This window comes from Melospiza georgiana, chromosome 17, assembly GCF_028018845.1.
Source record: "Melospiza georgiana isolate bMelGeo1 chromosome 17, bMelGeo1.pri, whole genome shotgun sequence".
In the NCBI taxonomy this organism is placed as follows: Eukaryota; Metazoa; Chordata; class Aves; order Passeriformes; family Passerellidae; genus Melospiza; species Melospiza georgiana.
Window position 1 is genome coordinate 7,527,176 of NC_080446.1, and position 12,696 is coordinate 7,539,871.

At 45.1% G+C, this 12,696-nt stretch overlaps 1 protein-coding gene across 2 annotated transcripts; it reads left to right on the forward strand.

Annotated features, from left to right (window-relative positions):
* Nucleotides 1-71: 71 nt before the first annotated feature.
* On the forward strand, nt 72-10,046 carry MAPRE1 (microtubule associated protein RP/EB family member 1). 2 transcript variants are annotated; one of them, XM_058036272.1, is made up of 7 exons: nt 72-159; nt 786-909; nt 3,517-3,662; nt 4,926-5,130; nt 5,494-5,603; nt 6,286-6,438; nt 6,817-10,046. In XM_058036272.1, the coding sequence occupies exons 2-7, from the start codon at nt 789-791 to the stop codon at nt 6,871-6,873; spliced, it is 792 nt and encodes a 263-aa protein (XP_057892255.1). In that variant the 5' UTR covers nt 72-159; nt 786-788; the 3' UTR covers nt 6,874-10,046. The 2 variants fall into 2 exon arrangements, with proteins under 2 accessions (XP_057892255.1, XP_057892256.1); XM_058036273.1 differs by having other exon boundaries at nt 4,926-5,115.
* The last annotated feature ends 2,650 nt before the right edge of the window (nt 10,047-12,696 follow it).

The following is a 12,696-nucleotide window of genomic DNA, read 5'->3' on the forward strand; positions in this document are numbered from 1 at the left end:
CCTGACAACCGTTCCCCCGCCCCGTGGCGGCGCGCGGCGCTCCCCGCGCGGGCCGTGACGTGCGGGTGACGCAGGCGCGCAGCGAGCGCGTGACGCGGTCCCGGTCAGGGCGGGCGGGGCCGGTTTGAACGCGGGGCCGACGGGGCGAGCGCGGCGCAGGTACCGGGCCGGGGCCGCGGCGGGGCCGCCGGGCGGCGGCGGGGAGGGCCCCGGGCTCGGGGAGCGGCCGGGCGGGGCGCCGCCGCTCTGCGGGCACCGGCGCGAGGCCTGCAGGGCCGGGCCGCGCCCCTCGGCGGGCGGAGGTGCGGCGGGGACCGGGGGTGGCGGGGCGGAGGGACCGGCGGGGGGTGGTGAGGAGCGGGAGCGGGGAGAGCGCGGGCCGCGCCCCACCCGCAGCGCGGGCGGCCCTGCCCGGCGGCGGCTGCACCGGCGGCTCCGCTTTGTGCCGGCGGGGCTGGGCGGGGAGCGGCCGCTCGGTATTGATCCCCGGGGAGATCCCGTGGCCGCGGAGGAAGCGCTTCGGCCGTTCCCGGTAGCGCGGGGGAGAGGGATGAGTAACTTGCCGCAGCCGTGGCTCCTTTCAGCGGTTCCCACGTGAGCGCCCCGATGCTGGTTTTTCCTCGGAAATGCCGGAGCCGAGCCCTGGCAGGGCGGTGCGGGAGGGTCCTCCCAGCTGTCGGCAGCCCGCGGTTCACTCGCCGGGGCTCGGGAAGGCTCCGAAGGAAGCGGCTCCACCGCAGCCCGGCGGCGTCTGTGGCGCTCACACCTCTGGTTGTGTCTTTCAGAAAATGGCAGTGAATGTGTATTCTACTTCAGTGACCAGCGATAACTTGAGCCGACATGACATGCTGGCGTGGATCAATGAGTCTCTGCAGCTGACGCTGACCAAGATCGAACAGCTGTGCTCAGGTAAGGGGGTTCACGCCGAGGGCACCTCCACGTGGGATGTGCACCCTGGTTCTGGGGAGGTGCAGCTGCACCCTCTGTGCTGCCCTGCTGCAGCTGTGCTCCTGGCTTAGGTCCTGGTGTGAACAGATTCGTGGTCAGCGTTATGATCCAGTTCTGGTTGGAGTGTTATTGAAGTGGTTGTTAATAATGTCAGTGTAATGAAAAGGCACGTTCTCATGACTCACTACAGCATAGATGCTATAAGCGATGGGTGTTAATGTGAAAAAAAGACTGAGGAAGAAGGTGTTTTCCCATGAGGAATTAAGCATTTAGCCTGCATGGATAGAGTAAGTCTTACAAGTATAACTAACAAAAACAATTGTGACTTGTTCTGGAAGAGTACTGGAGTGTAAGGAGGACAGAGCAGTGACTTGTGGGGTCATGTGCACCTTTAAAACTCCTCTTGGTCCTGGAGCACATCCAGTCTGTGTCAGCCCAGCTTACCTGGGCTTGAACCAAGTTAAGCACAGCTGAATCTCATATATGCTAGTAGGCAGGAAGGGGAAGTGTCTGTGGTACAGAAATGGAGTCAAGTGTCATCGTAGGGAGGAGTGTGTGGGAGGAGGAGGCTTGTAAGAACAAATAAAAGATAATAGTCTGTGGAATAATAGCTGAAAAAAACCCAAGGCTAAGAATGCAGCTTGGGTACAAGATAATTTGGATAACCACAATAGGCAGTCAGTGAAAAGTGAAGTTTGTCTCATGCAGTGAATTTAAGATAAGGTGTTGCTCCTGGAAGGAGAGATGTGGAACTTGGAGGTGAAATGAAAGGAGGAATTAATTAAAAGTGAGTTTTTGGACTGTCAATACAGGCTGTGGCTGAGTCCATGGAAGAAACAATCCCAAAGATTACAGAGAAGCAAGGGACTCACAACAGGTATTTGACAGGCATTTGTAGTGGTTTTTGTCTAGTGAGATGATGGACAAGAACTGTAAGGGTGAGGGAACTAAAGACCTAAGCCACAGGAGGAGGGGAAGTGATAAGCACTGTCTGCTCTCAGATAGGCAGGTTGAGCCCTGTGGTGTGCAGGGTAGATTTGCATGGGATTGGTGTGAGCCTTGAATGCTGTGGGAGCTCTGTGTTGAGGTGAGGATAATTAGTACTGGCTCTGCAGAATTCCAGCTCACCTGTTTTTGGGAAAAGCTGTTGGTGTGGTATGTCCTGAGTAACATCCCTTTTGTGCATCTGCAGTAATGCTTCGTGCCTTGGCAGGGATGAAGTGTCTTTTACTGCCATAGTCGTGTGGAAGCTGGAGTTCCCAAGCTTGCTTTGCTGTCTTTGGCAAGGGCAGCAGTGACAGCAGCAGTTTGAGGTTGCATAAAAGCACAAGAGCTGCCCTTTGACTGCTGTGATCCCTCTGTTTTCATCACGCTTATCGCTCCCTCTGCCAATAGTGAGCCAACCCCTGGCTTCTGGCAAGTCCTCTGTGTTTGAGTTGGGATTGGAGCTCTGCAGCAAGTGAGCTGAGATACAATGGAGAGCAAACAGCAAGAGCTGGTTTGTTGTTTTTATTGTAATTTGCACCAGTGGATGACATCAGTCTTCTGGGAGCAGGTGAAAGTGGGAGTGCCTGTGAAGTATCTTGATAAGAGAGTGAACAGTTGTAGGATGTGGTTGAGATGAACAGAGTAGTTGAGGTCAATGCTCTCCTGTATTTCTTCTTGGCCTTCAGATAGCTCCCAACAGCTTGTTGTGTAAGTGTTGGATGGTTTAGGTTAGGGTTTCCTTTACTCCTTGATTCATTGGTGTTGGTGTGGGAATAATGCCCTGAATGTTGTGCTTGTGCTTTTAATGGTTGTCTGTCATCACTGCAGAGTGAGAATCCGCTTTAAAACCACTTTTTTTTTTTTTTTTTTTTTTTACTGTGTATATCCTATGAATATGGAGGTGGTTGTCCACTCTTTGTGGCTGGACTGAATCTCTCTTTTCCTCTTACTTCAACTAGTGCTGAATTGGAGGACATGAAGGATTTAAATTAATAGGAAGAAACACTTATCTTATTTTGATTCTTTAATTAAGGCCTGCTTTAAATATAATTCAGGTCATTAGCCTCTTATCTTGGAGAGCACCTTGAGTTGTGTATAGGTTCTGTTTGTAGGAGGTAAATGTATTACAATTTCAATAATGGTTAAGTACAATTTTTAGAATAATGCTTTTTCTGATTTACTTCCATTAGTGTTGTTAAGAGGAGATTACATGTCTCTTAAACACATGTAACATCTCAGATCAGTGCTGATATCCATGAAGAAAAGAAAGTGAAGTTATTAATTAGGGTGTTTTTTTTTCCCTTGGAATTCTGGAGTCAGGTTTGTTCTTATTCATAAGAGTTCAAGTCATGAACCCAAAAGTTTGGTTCTCCAGCTCCTTTAAGCTTATTTATGGCCATGTTGCACCAAAAAGGAGACTGAAGGTTTCTGTTTTCTTGCCTTTGTTGCCTTTAAAGGGCTTGTGTGACTGAGGAGTGAGTCAGGTCAGTTTGCTGACCTGACTGGAAAGAAACTCACCAAGGTTAGTGAGCTGAGCTGACTTAATTCATCCCAGGATTTGTGTTCTTTTCCTTTTGGCAGGTGCTGCATACTGTCAGTTCATGGACATGCTCTTCCCAGGTTCTGTAGCACTCAAGAAAGTGAAGTTTCAAGCAAAATTGGAACATGAGTACATTCAAAACTTCAAGGTTCTACAAGCAGGTTTTAAAAGAATGGGTGTTGACAAAGTAAGCTGGGCTATAACTGACTCTCTGCTTTTAATGTTAAATTAGATGGGATGAACTTTCAGATTTAAAACTGAATAAATCTGGGAACAGGGTTTGATTTTGGTTTGTAAGTCACAAAACCTTTTGTTTTGGCCTGCCTTGGGGACCTCACATCAGTTAGGACACATTTTGCTTTGCTCCAGCCAAGGTCAGGTTTTCAGTTCTTAATGATGAGATTAATGTTACCCTTTTAATTCTGGGAAACTTCTGTGGCACAAACTAATACTGGAATTTCTATGAGATAAGGTTTGCCTGAGCTTCCTCTTTGGAACATCTTTGTAGGAGGTGTGCTCCTATAACCTTCTGCTGTGATAGTCCTAAGGATTCCAAATTCCTCTTTACAAGTGTATAGAATTATATCATTGTTAAAGTTGGAAAATGTGTCTGAGATCATCAAATCCAACTGTTCCCACAGCATTGCCAAGGCCACCACTAAACCATGTCCCCAGGTGCCACATCTACATGGCTTTTAAGTGCCTCCAGATACTAAAATCTCTGATTTTTAGTAGTGAAAATGAAATTGTTATAAAGCTTGTTCAGATGGAATGACAGTTCTGCTGATGGAGGGGAATTTATTCAGGTGATAGTTACAGACAGTGTGTTTGGTAGGATGTAGAACATCCAGGGTTGAAGCTTCTTCCTTCTTTGAGATGTCTGATTCCGTGGCTGGCAGCTCCAACACAGAGTCAGTCTCTGCTTGGGGACAGTGGCTTGTGCAGTCTGTCCACACCACCCATCTGGACAACCAGCCTGGCTTCCAAATGCCTTATGAAAAAAAAAATCTCTACAAACAACACTTCACTATTTTCTGCATTTTTAATAGTTTTTAGTTCTACATCTCATCCCAGAGAAGCTGGAGTCTGCTGTGACAGAGATGTTCAGCTCTTGTAGTAGTTCTGGAGTTGGTCAGTTCAGATTCATCAGAGCCAGCTTCATGTGCACAGGAAGAAGTTTTGTCTGTAAACTTGGTCTAACAGAAACTTTGCTGCAGAATTATTTAAACTTATTTGGACCCTCAAAGGCAAAGCATGATTGGTTTTTCATTCCAATAATTACAAAAATCCCGTTATTTGATTTGTTGTCAAGGAGGATTTTCCCTAGACTGGACAAGAATTAAATTTGCATGTCTTTTGAGTGCATTAACTTTAAAACTTTATTTAAAAACACAGAGAGATTCTTTACCCTTTATGAGTGTGTTTTTTTTCTTTTTTCCCCCCTCTTCAGATAATTCCTGTGGACAAACTAGTGAAAGGAAAATTTCAGGACAACTTTGAATTTGTTCAGTGGTTCAAAAAATTTTTTGATGCAAACTATGACGGGAAGGAGTATGATCCTGTTGCTGCTCGACAAGGCCAAGACACAATAGCACCAAACCTTGTTACTCCAGTTGTGAACAAAACCAGGAAATCTCTCGGTACTGGCAGTGCAGGTAGAGAAAAATAGTTAAAAATGTGATCTAGATCATGAAAAACTCTGGGGAAATGAAGACTGGGTTGTGATTTAAAATAAGTGTATGGGATTCTAGTGTTTTGCATCTTGTTTCAGAGATGCCAGGCTCAAAGACTGAGGGTGCTGTAGTACCCAGGTGTCTGGAGGCTACAGAAAGAACAGTCTTCTGTAAAAGAGAGAATGGCAAGGAATGGTGCCAAGTGTGCCAGAAAGAAAGGACATGTTACATGGAGTTAAGGAAGGAAGATATCTTCAATCCCTTTCATGCCTCAGCATGTTTGGAGGGGGGCTAGTACCTTTATGGGAGGGAGAATTGGACTTAATTGGTGAATTGATCTTGCAGCCCCGCAGAGGCCCATTGTTGCACAGAGGACCCCAGCAGGTCCCAGAGCTGGGCCTGGGATGGGCAAAAAGGGTGGAGGAGATGAAGAATCAGCAGGATTGATCGAGCAGGTGTGTAAGGACAGCCCTGTGACTGACCTCTGCTTGATAGAGTTATGTGCAGGTTTGTTTTTCCAATACCGTGGAATGTCTGGGTCAGGCAGATGGAAGAAAATGATCTGAATCAGCTCATTTAAAATCACTTAATTGGAGCCCTTTGTTATAATGGTCTTACTCTCCTGATGGAAGCAAAAGCCCTTCTGTAGCACACGAGTGGCCAGACATTTCACCCCAGTGTGGGCTGTGTCACACATAGCAGGGTCTGTAAGTATTCCCACAGCTGTGTTGCAGCTCTCCCAGCATTCCAACAGAGCTATGAGCAGCTGCTCCCTCACTGAAATCCAGAGTGAGTGCAGCACAACTGAACCTGCTGTCAGCAGGGGAGTTGTTGTGAAAGAATGTGTTAGCAGAGAGAGCTGCAGGCAGTCAGTGCTTTACCTTTTTCATGGAATCAGCCTTTAGTCTTTAAAGTGGATTTGTGTGTTGTGGACTGGATGTTTGTTGTGGCAGTGATACTAAAATTTGAGAAATGGCCCTTTTCCTCCTCTCACAGTCCTCCCTCCCCATATCTTGGTTACTGCTGAAGTGCTTTGCATATCAACACCCTTCTGAGAATTTTGGGACACCCTTTTTGCATAAATCCTACTGAATTCTCTCTCTGGTGGATATAATTATTATTGATGCCCTTTGGCAGATCAACGCATTGAAACTTACTGTTGAAGATCTGGAGAAGGAGAGAGACTTCTACTTTGGCAAATTGAGGAACATTGAATTGATCTGCCAGGAGAATGAAGGCGAGAATGATCCAGTGTTGCAGAGGATTGTGGAAATTCTTTATGCCACAGATGTAAGTAATCTCTTATAGACTGGGTTGCACAGTTCTTCCTGCCCTTGTAATTGGAAGCTGGTTGGCTTTCCCTGCCTCCCTCCAGTTCTACCTTATTTTTTTCCCCTGTGAGATTTATGGCCTAGCTTTTTCCTGTAATAAAGCATCAGATAATTTAATTATAGTCAGACAGCAAACAAGGTAGACCTTTCATGAGTAGTATGTAACAAATAGATCAAAGATGAGGAAAATACTTCTGGTAATACATCTTGACACTGTAAACAGTGACTTAAGGGTGTCTTACCTGAAGTAAGAGGGAAAAAAAAAGTACCTAGAGAGTAGCCAGGAACTGGTTTGACATCAGATTTTCATTAAAGCACTTCTTTTCTTCCCCTTCAGGAAGGCTTTGTGATACCTGACGAAGGAGCACCGCAGGAGGAACAAGAAGAGTATTAACAGACCACATACTGTACCAGCAGAGCAGCAACATCAGAATTCTTTGCCCCAGATCATGTGCTTAACTGTAAAATACTCCACTTTATTCTTAGAGGACTCACTGGTTTCTTTTCATAAGCAAAAAAAAGTACCTCTTCTTAAAGTGCACTTTGCAGAAGTTTCACTTTTACAGTGGGTTTGAGTTAGGAGCTCTTTCTCACGCTGTAGCAGAGCAGTATTCACATCGAGGTGGTATATTTAGGGAGCAAGAGGCTGAATATTTGGAACTTGTTGCAGAATGGTTTGCTGGTAAAACACTGGTTTGTGGGAAGACTCTTTTTGTATCTAAGGCGGTGTGCAGTAGAGAAATTAAAGACTGACTCACAGAAAGATTGAGTTAATGTGAAATTGCAGAACAGAAATTATAATAAATGCCTTAAGAGTATTTAAAATATGCTTCCATATGCCAAATTGAAGTAATGTGATGGGAGATTTTATGTGCTTCATATTGGGGTAGACGTTTGTTTAACTCCATTCACTGCTGTCCGAGAGGCCTTGCATGGCAGTCTCACTGTGTCAGCAAGTGCTCAAAAGGGGCTATTAAAACAAAACTCCATTCCTATGTAAAGCTGCTTACTAAGTGATTAGTTCTCGATGAAATGGGCCTTAACGTTGCCTGTCACAAGATTAGAGGGAGTATGAACAGCTGAGACACATAAATTACCTTGAAGAGTGCTGAAGCCTTTTTCTGTGGCATTGTGGCTTTGCCAAAATGTACTGTGTTTTCTGTAAGAAAAGCAAAACAAAGCAAAGGGCACACAATCTTACTGCCTAAGATGTCCTTCAGAAGTGATTTTTCTTCCTGGCTCTTGTTTTTATTTGTTCTGTTTCTTTTCATTTCTGTTGGAATCCCTTCTGTTCTCTCACTTTTCCCTTTCCCATCCCGAGGAATGCTGAACACGCCCAATAGTTGTAACAGGACTTGCACTGTGCAGCTGGCTTTGAATGAAAGTGAATTGAGCACATGAGGATGATATTTTTCTGTCTGCTTTCTTTTTTTTTCCCCTTTGAACCAGGGCATATTAGTAATAACAGTTGCCAGTTCAGTAATCTTCTGGGGTAAAAACTAAAAGATGCTGGCTAACAGAGCTAATGTTATTGCAGAAAATACAGTACTGAGACTAACTTAAATATTAATATTTAAAATACTTTCCTTAACTGTCCTTTTTTTTTTCCTATCATGCCCCTCATTACTGTTGTGTTTGGCAAGATCCTGCAAGACTTCTGACCCCCTTTCACTACTGAGATTGATCAGTCCTGTTGTGCTTGTATTCATTTGTTTCTGGTGGTAGCTTGTCCTAAAATGTGTGTAGGAGAGCATTTTATGGTAATTGTGTAGTGCATGAATCTTTGTGAAGTTCAGAGAAAAACCCAAATTCAGTGAATGCCAAAAATGCAAGTATCTAGCCATTGTTTAAAATTGCAGTGGTGCTATTTCTCTTGTGGCCTTTTAGACTTCTGTTGCCCTAAAACTCCATTTTACTGAGAAACCATATTTGACTTGGATTTTTCTTGACAGGGTTTTTCTATTTTAAGCAGTTTCTAAATAAAGTTCTGTATTTCAAGAGTGTCATGTCTGCTGGAGTCTCTCATGCTTTCAGATACGATTAGGCAGAGCTGAAGCCCGTGATAGTTTCATGATGAAGCTTGCAGGACCTGGAATTTCAGCTTCCATTCCCCAGCCCCAGGCATTGCTAACCTCAGTAGCAGCAGTATTGGAACTTTGGAGTGTGCTGGCACAAATGATTGTTTTGTTTTTTGTTTTTTTTGGTTTTTTTTCCTTTCTGTGTTTTCCCTCCCACAAGTCAATAGGATGTGAGTGTGGTGTTGACTTCATCCTCCTCCTCCTCTTGGTGTGGGAACAGGGATGTGTTACGGGAATGCTGTCACATGACTTTTTGTGTGTTTCATGTGTTTTGAAACTGCTAAAACATTGGTTAAGAGTTACAGACAAACAAGATGTTAATTGTTTCTGTCACCAGGCTCTGTGAGCAGACTGACTGTAAACTGAGTTAATTTGTTTGACTTGAATTGTGTTTCTTAGATGAGCTTAAATGTTCATGTCACAGCTGTGTGCACAGACCAGCATCTTCAGAGAAGTGCTCATGGAATGGGAAGTGATCCCTGCAGGGCTGTTCCTGTGCTGGGGAGCACCTTCCCTGCCCCTGAGGGCTCTGTGGGTGCCTCACTGAGGGGAACAGGCAGTGCTGGCACTGCCTGCTGCTGTGGCACAGCTGGGGCTGGACATACACCCAGGGTTTGATGCACATAAAATCTTCTTTCCCATTACTTCCTTGCTTTGAAGTCGGAAGCATATTTTTTTTTTCGACTCTAAATATTCCATTATTCCAGCAACTCAAAGCAGAAGGTGGCAGCAGGATGTGGCTGAAGGTGAAGATGATTTTTGGGAGGTCAGAAGTTGTGCACTGGGACCTGGTTGCTTCAAGTCTCTTTCCAAGAGGATTGCATGTGTGGAACTGGGAAGCAACAGGTCATCAGATGGGTTGATTTTGGTCAAAGCAGGTAAATGGCCTTTCCTGCCAAGAGAAGGCTGAGTCAGAATTGCTGCTGGTGTGCCTTGGGAGGCCCATGGATGTGCATTATAAATCTGAATTGCAGTGGCAGTCTGGTCAGCCACCCACTGCTCAGATTTCCAGGTGCTTACATCACTCCTTTGCTACCAAGATGAGTCTTAAATAGAATGGGGACAAACTCATGTAGCCAGTTTATGGCTCCATTGTAACATCTTGGCATAATCTGGTTTTTAATGTCCTTTTTGGGAAACAAAATTACAATAGGCTCAACTCAAACCCATAGATTTAACATAGCTACTCTGTTACCCTGGTACAGTATATGCTGTTAAATGCTCACCTGCTGGAATGATTCTGATAGCATCCAACCTTTCCTAGCATCTTAATTCTATCAGTTCTTTGAAAAACAAACAGAATGGAAGAAGCAAAAGCTCATGTCTCCTTTCTGTACCAACATGTCTTACTTGCAGGTGGACTCGTGGATGTTTTTTTTAACTTTTATTATTCATTTTTTTAAAAAATCCTGGTTTGCAATGACAATTCTTACTGTAACTGGTAAAAAGCCTTCAAATAAAGGCCAGAAACTTTCTTGTTGTCGTATCATATCACAGTTTCATGTGGCTGCTTGAGCACTCAGTCATCTCATAGGCTGTCTGGCGGAGTGTCCTTTCACAGGAACAGGCTCAGGGGTGGGAGTTGAGGGCATCTTGTCAAGGACAAGGCTAGAATCTGCTGCCCACAGGGGAAAAGTATTTTTTGCAAGATGGAGTGTAAACTCAAAGAGCTGTACCATAGATTTCAGGCCAGTGTGATGGTGCACACCCTGTGCCTCTAATCCTGTGCTAGTACAGGAAAAGGGGATAATAATGTGGGCAGGATAGTAATAACCTGTTATTGCAGGTTACTGGCAAAGGAGAAAGAGTTTGTGTCAGGACAACTGAGGAATTACTGATCTGATGTGGAGAAAATGAGGTGAGATGGAGGCATTGGCAATTCACAATAGGCACTTCTGGAATGGCAGGGGGTGTGGAGGGAGGGCAGCCCTGCTCGGGTGATGCTCAGAATGCAGAGAACAAACCCAAAGCATCATCTGCAGGGTGAGACCTGAGCAGCCTCGTGAGTGAGATCTCTTGGGGTCAGAGTTGTCTGGGCCTCTTGGATCCTCACAGAAATTCCATTTGTGGAGTTCATAGGCCTGCAGAGAGTGGAAAGAGGGATATTAAATATGTGACCAGAGAATGCGGTGGGTGTGCATGGGAGGAGAAATTTGAGAACATTGCAGAAGAGGATAAATGGATGAGAACAAAATGGTGCCGTGGAGTGGTACAGGGACAACTGCAACGGTGTCTGGTGTGGGAAAACAGCCCTAGGGAAAGGAGAGAACAGAGCACTGCTGTGTGACTGGAGAGGAGGGATGGGTGCACGAGCACTGGGCAGGACAGAGTGGTCCTGCTGTGCTGCAGGAAGGGAGCTGGGTTTGATTCAGCAAAGTCCAGCCAGAGAAAGGCAAAACAAATGGGGTTTCTCTTTTGAGTAACACCTGTTAAGCTGATGAATCAGGCTCTCTGGAAGAAAATGGTCTTTTCGAGGCTGTGCAGATGTAAACTGTCAATAAGACAATCTTTATCTTCCATTTAATCTTTTCCTTTTAATAGAGAAGGTAGAAAGTTAAACGAAACCAAAACTTCCAAGGCCAAAAAGGAAGTTTTCAAAAGGCAACCCCAGCTTTGAGGAGGCAAAGGCCATTCTCTGTAAAAATGATTCTTCTCTTTTTCAACACAGCTGGCTGGCTTTGTGAACTGTGGCCTTTAAATACTGTATCTTTAACTTTGATATATATTATTATAGGTATAAATATTTATTTAAACAATATATAAATATTGAAACAGTATGACAGCATACAATAATATTAAATATTATATATAGCTATGTTATATACATTTCTATTATTTACATATAAATATATATGTATTTATAGATAAAAAATTCTTTTGTCTGACCTGTCAGAGCTGTAGGACACAGGAACTGGTGCAATTTTTGTTTTCAAGTCCAACAGATGTTTTGCAGACATTTTCCTCTTGAAAATATTTCATAAAATGGTTGCCTGTCAATCTTCTCTGACTCTGATTTTGTCCCCAGGGGATGCATAAGGATGAATGGACATTCAGGAGGCATTAAATCTCAGGGGACAGCATGGATATAAATCTTAACACATCCAAAGCTCTGCAGGTTGATATTTATGGAGTGATGAGTAGATGAGATTAAAATGAGGGATGGTGGAGGTGGGTCCGTTTCCAAGACCTGAATATAAACCTGTGTTTAATCTTGGCTTTTCTCTCAAGACAGGGCGTTCTGGGAGAGCGGGGAGGAAATGGCAGCAGAGGTTTGTGGCAGTGGCTGTCAGGAGGGGGGAAGCCCCTCAGCAGCCGCCCTGGAGCCTCCCCTGTGAGCTGTGGATGCTCAGGGAGCTGGGAGCACATGGAATGTGCTGCTGCCAGGGTGAGAGGCACCACAGCCAGTGAAAGCATCTCCCTCTGGCACTGCTGCGCTGTGGGGCACACAGAGCTGCTGGGAGCTGGTTTCCCTCTGTTTCAGGTAAGGCTGAGCTGTGTGAAGCATCCTCAGGCTGGCAGGAGCTGTGCAGGGTTACCAGGGCTGGTGAAGCTTTGCAAGCAGAGAGGCCTTTCCTCAGAGACAGGGTCAGAAAGAGTGACCTTGGAAAAATCACTGAATTGTTTGGGTTGAAAAAGCCCTCCAGGGTTATTGAGTCCCACTGTCCCCCCGGCACTGCCAAGGCACCGTGTCCCCAAGTGCTCCATCCACACAGCTTTAAAGTTCCTCCAGGGATGGGGACTCCACCACTGCCCTGGGCCACCTGTGTCAGTGCCTGTCCACCCTGCCAGGAAAGAAATGTGCCCTAATATCCAACCTAAGCCTCCCCTGGCACAATTAGAAGCCATTTTCAGCCCATTTACTGTACTGCCTCTGTTCCTCCTTTCTGCAGGATATAGTGATGAGATTCCCTGTGCTGTCAAAATCCAAGTAACCCATTCAGGAATCAAACTGGCTTTTAGTCAAGGAAACTCTCAGGGATCAATGACTGCCTTTCACAGATACCTCTCATGCTCAACAAGAGGAAAATACTATTTCTGAACACTTACAGTAAACAACAAACTGGCTGGGAAACATCTCTGGAAATACTTGAGGAAATGAATTTCCTCTCCTCCTAATTGATGATGTAATTTATGCTTCT